Below are 5,540 nucleotides of genomic sequence, written 5' to 3'. Positions count from 1 at the left end.
ATATTTATTTCGATTTTTTTTTTATACTTTCATGTGGACACAAAAAGAAATAATGGAATTCATTTCCGATTCCCTGCCCACGAAGATGACATATTCATTGATCTTTTGGCATCTTAGACCATCTACCTGTTTCAAACGGTATTTTAAATTGGAATATCTCAGTTTGGCGATTTGGTGCATTTCACCTACTTTGAGTTTTAAAAACAAGTATGATTCCAACTTAAAGTCTTTTATTGAATTCAAAATAAAATTCGCCTCTTGAAGAGTTATTAGCATTTCAGATCCATGATTGACTGAATTGATCTCTTAACTGTCGTTTAACAAGGGTTTTCAATACATTTCTATTCATAAGTTTTTGATCATTCCAAATAAAAGTAAGTCCTACCTCATTTAGGACGGACTTAGCAAATGATATCCACTTAAAATTATTCGGATTTCTGGGATGCAGAGCAAACATTACCTTATACGTGATAGATATTAATTTAGTATTGGCAGTCAGTAAACTGTTCCAATATGAAATACGTCTTTTTTAAATATTATTTCCATAGGAAATCTGCCTAGTTCACCATAGACCATGTAATTTTGGGGTGCTATTCCTAACCTTTAAAATGTTTTTACAAAACTGAACGTGTAATTTCTCAAGACTATCTGAATTTTCAAAACAAGAATGACACCGTATTCAGATATGCAAAGTCTAATTACTTTTCATCCATCAAAATGTGCATGGTATATCTTTTATTATCATGTTGTATGTAAATTACAAAAAAAAAATTATTTACTGTGGTATATTGTATATCTTGAACATGAGGGGGTTGGGGGTAGGGGTTCATTTCAAATTACACAATGTGATAGGAATTTTGGTCTTATTGCAAAAATACATTCAATTTTGTGTTAAGAAGTCGTTTTTATAGTATAACAGCAACTCGTACCCAAATATCCCTCCCCATGCCGCCGCCGCAAAAAAAAAGTTGAAGTGAAAAAGTCCCATAACCCCTATAAACTTTGTCGAGTCGAAGCGGCGAAAACGGCCTACAAAACCAAACCAACAAAAAGAAATCAAAGACTGAAGTCTTCAAAGTCGCTAATCATCAAATATTCTATGCGACTAATTACGGCTTGATTTCAACATCCAAAATGGCACGATTGTAATATGCTCTTAAAGCGGGTGACTTCCGCTAGAATATTGGTTTCTTTGATATGATTACTCTGACCCGAATGTTTCTCATTAACCTCAATCAAAACAACTGGTTACCAGGAAGTGCAGACAATTTATTTAACTGCTACTTAACGACAAAGGTTGAGAGACTGGTGGTTCTATCAGGTCATACGTACTTTATAAACAGGTGTTCGAAAAAAAGGTGCACAGGATGTCCCGATGAGGATACCATAACTTTTACAATCTTGTATCATCAATCTAACATAAAGTTTTGCAGGTATTTGGTTGACAAACTCTAGACATATTACAATATATCACGTCAAAATTACACCTTAACATATAGATACTACAAATGACTACACCAGAGTGCCACTATGAGGCGACGGATCTTAACAGTAAGTATAATTAATTTACCGGGCTTCTTGAAATGTTAAGAATTTTTTATATCACGATGGTGAATTGTAATCATTACGATACGTCATTCTATTCATGAGGACAGACAGCAGAGAGAAATAAAATGGAAAATCTTCGTGATCAAACAGACGTTAGACGGATGCCCTTGTGAGCGAGATTGAAATTAAACTTGTATACAATGTAATTAGTTTATCATTTATTACTATATTAGTGCAAGGCCGTGTACATGCATGCTGAGAGAAATTTATCTAAAACCAGGGCGAACATTTTATTTTATTTTATTTTTATTACACAGATAGCAGTGATTAAGAGAATTTTCCCTGAATAACAAATTTCGATAATTCACACAATAAATAAATTCAGTAATTTCACTGTAGGACTTTCTCCCACCAAAACGTCAAAACACAAATATTAATCCGCCTATGACAATTTTTTTTAAGTTATATTGAAAATAGCTATTAAAAAATAGGAAAAATGTATATAATTAATAGGACAATTAATTGCTCATCTCAAATAACCAAAATATACTTACTCGTCCCAAGAACTCTCAAAGATTTTACTCATGCGCGGAACAATTTCTGCACACTCAATAAACCTGGGGAAAAAGAGGGCACTTATGTTCATATTTTGATAATTCACGCTTTTCCAATTTCTTATACCCCCACAAAGTTTGCTGAGCATATAGGAATCACCCTTTCCATCCGTCCGTCCGTCCGTTATACCGTTCGTCTATCTGTCTGTCTGTCCACGTTTTTGTAAGTACAATTCCTCTTAAACCACACAAGGGATTTTGATGAAACTTTATAGGAAGGTTGAGTATGTAGATGTGCATAAAGGAATATAATTACTGTAGGGTGACTCCAAAGGGAAATAAACCTTACTCGCCATGGTAAATTGCAATCATTATGATACGTCATTCTATCCACGAGGACAGATAGCTGAGAGGAGTAAAATTGAAAATCAATTCCTCATAACTTCTCAAGGGATTTTGTTTAAGTTCTATAGGATGATTTGGTATCATTATTATGAAGATATACATGAAGGAAATTAATTACTGTTGGGTGATAAAAGGAGATTATCCAACAAGCGTTTTTCATTTAAGCTCATTTGAAGCGAGGGTATTCTCTTTGTGAGCTTGCTCACGGTATTTCTAGTTTATTCTGTTAATATATATACAATATTATCATTATCAATATATATTTTTTTCGTATTCAAGGCCGTATGAGTGTACATGTCCCATGTCACATTTCCGACAATTCCGACCATCACAATGCGGTTACGATCAAGAAAAACAGATATAAGATAATGTGGTTATTGGGACAAACAAGAAACATCGGTGGCAACAACTTCCGACTTGGAGGGAAACAAAAACAAATGAATAACATTTATTTCCTGAAAGGAAACCCCCAGAAGTTGTATCTATTTAATAACAATTTTAATTGTACGCGTTCGTTTAAAATTCTCGTTTCTTGCCTTATCATCCCGTCTTTAATACAAAAATGTTAGGCCAAACTGCAACAGCAGGCAAACAAATGGATCCTGCAATGAAAAAATTCATCCTGTGTCGAGGAATAACTAGTCTCATTTTAACTAGTTTTATTTTCATTGCGATGCTGACAGCTATTATTAACATCGGTATACAGTACGGGAATCTGCTGACAAATGATGCAGGTAAGACTTCAAGAACTGCATGTTTGACATACTTAATTTTGGAAAGTGGAAAAATAATTAAAAAAAAAAAACACCATATAAACTGAAACTTTATAAAATCAATCATTGGCTCTCAAAGTAATTTAATATCCCACTTATCAAAATTCACATGAACAAATAGTATTCATGAAAATTAAGTGGGAAAACAGTTTTATTTAAAGTACAATGTTGACAAACGGAGTGGAATTAAGTGTAACGTCTGTTACGACGTGGAAATAAGGAGGTAGACCTAGGGCAAGGGACACAACTCTTGAAATCAGTGATATGTTTGTAGCATATTCAATTCACCAAAGCCTATCAAGCTTTGATCTGAAACAGAATTAAATCAATCCAAGTTACTTTGATGCTTACATAAGATTGATATAAAATGCTGAATACAAACGTTCCTATGATTTTAAAGAGTAGTGTCCCTTACCCTAGGTTTACCTTCATAGGTGTAAAGTTGAAAACATACAACATCAGTTCTGTGAATGATGTGGACTTAAGTATAAAGCTGCGTAAGATCAAAACTGTCCATCACATATTTATGCTTAACCTTGTGTAGAATTCCGTTTACTGTTTTCTATTATAGTATGTTCTCTGAAAGCTGCGTACGGTTTATTTGTGGTAGCCACTGGCATGGCCCTGTTCTTAATAATATGGGATGGAGTAAATCTCTGTATGATGTATTATACCCAGGGATGCTGTCATTGTGAATGCTATCACATGAACGTGTCGTTGCAGTTTGCCGCATGTGAGTGAATTCATATAGCTTGTACATGTAGAAATTTATTTAAAAAGGGGTTTCATGTTTTATTCATACAGTTTTTGCCAAATTTTGTGCAAATGCACAAAAAAAAACCAGTTCAACAAAAAGGGGTATTCCAAACTCCGGTACCCTCCATCAAGATCTGCCAGTGAGCGGTGTAATAACGTTAAAGCGCTCAGTTTCAAAGAGTTGCTCAGTTCAGAGTTCTCGATGGCATGGGGTTTAAATACTGTACCCGAGTGAGTGACTGGCCTATCTCCGGGGTGTTGCTTCCGTAAGCTAGCGCAATATTAAAAAGCAGACTCTTTCCGATTGGCCAGTCGTTATCATCCTAAAATTCATAAAATGTCTGCCACAAAACGCTATATCAATCAATCAAATATAATCAATCAATAATCCACTAAATCATCCAAAAGAATTTAATACCATAAGAAGAGGCCGTTTCTCATTCCAATTTACTCATACTCTAAACATGTATTTTTTCTCTTTCAGTTGGCTTGATCATGATGGGAACAATTGTTTATGGCTCAAAAGACCCAGACAAGATAGGAGTCGGGTTTTGGTTTTCTCTTTCCGCGGCAATTCTGTGTCTTATATGTGCCATAATGTGGCTTATAACTCAGCACCTAAAGAGACTGTTCAGAGGATCGACGGGAGCGGGAAGTGTAGGCGGAGGATTGGGCACAGTAGGGAGCGGGGTATCAGGAGGAGTGTTGTAATCATAATCATGAGGAACCATTTGATATATAATGGGGGGGGGGGGCAGATTTGTAAAATAGACAAGTTTTATGCAAACTTATAATTTGCTGATTTTGGGGCGGAGCCTACGCCGGGTCTACCATCTGTAAATCCGCGCCTGGGATGGTTTGGGGTTAGCTCTCTCTCTCTCTCTCTCTCTCTCTCTCTCTCTCTCTCTCTCTCTCTCTCTCTCTCTCTCTATATATATATATATATATATATATATATATATATATACATTGTAAACAGCTTTGGACAAATCTCTTTTCGTCATCACTTTAAACCCGCTTATTTTTGTCTTAAATTTGTTCTAATATTTCTATGAAAATGGTTGCCCGTTCAGTGTACAATAGGTGGGTCCAGGGGATGATTGATTGCCCGGCTCTTTTATCAAATTTAAATTTCTGTGAGTTATGTATTCATATTTTTGCTTAATCGATAAAAAAATCAGAAAGCGATTTAGTTCTTATTTTAAAAAAAAAAATCGCTTGTTAAATTTGAAGGACGTAGCATACGGTGTTGGTGTCATTTTTGGTAACGTCGAAATCGGCAAAATTTGACGTCTTTTTTGTATTGCGACATACATCGTTCTATAATTGTTACATGTAAAAAGGACTGTGCTTATTTAACTTTTACATGTAATAACACACACGACAAGTTTTATTATTTAATTTCCCGATTCGATATTAATTTTTCGTACGTTTTGGTCAATTGAAATGATCAGAGTACATCCTGATACGGTAAATAGTTTGGCATCAACCATTTAAAAATGAT

At 34.9% G+C, this 5,540-nt stretch overlaps 1 protein-coding gene across 1 annotated transcript; it reads left to right on the top strand.

The window, feature by feature from the left end:
- Nucleotides 1-3,008: 3,008 nt before the first annotated feature.
- On the top strand, nucleotides 3,009-5,234 carry LOC148614022 (uncharacterized). The gene is made up of 3 exons (XM_088586163.1): nucleotides 3,009-3,241; nucleotides 3,852-4,013; nucleotides 4,521-5,234. The coding sequence occupies exons 1-3, from the start codon at nucleotides 3,070-3,072 to the stop codon at nucleotides 4,745-4,747; spliced, it is 561 nt and encodes a 186-aa protein (XP_088442289.1). The 5' UTR covers nucleotides 3,009-3,069; the 3' UTR covers nucleotides 4,748-5,234.
- Nucleotides 5,235-5,540: the final 306 nt, after the last annotated feature.

Source organism: Perna viridis, chromosome 6 (assembly GCF_037379345.1).
Source record: "Perna viridis isolate PV_CMFRI_1.1 ecotype Kerala chromosome 6, ASM3737934v1, whole genome shotgun sequence".
Classification (NCBI taxonomy): domain Eukaryota; kingdom Metazoa; phylum Mollusca; class Bivalvia; order Mytilida; family Mytilidae; genus Perna; species Perna viridis.
The sequence above is the reverse complement of the archived record's forward strand: the minus strand, read 5'-3'. Positions and strand labels throughout refer to the sequence as shown.

Bases quoted from the DNA above. Each gene is read 5' to 3' on its own strand.
- LOC148614022 (XM_088586163.1), top strand. From the start codon at position 3,070: ATGTTAGGCCAAACTGCAACAGCAGGCAAACAAATGGATCCTGCAATG. The intron at 3,242-3,851 runs GTAAGACTTCAA...TTTCTATTATAG, and splicing joins TCTGCTGACAAATGATGCAG to TATGTTCTCTGAAAGCTGCG. The intron at 4,014-4,520 runs GTGAGTGAATTC...TTTCTCTTTCAG, and splicing joins GTCGTTGCAGTTTGCCGCAT to TTGGCTTGATCATGATGGGA.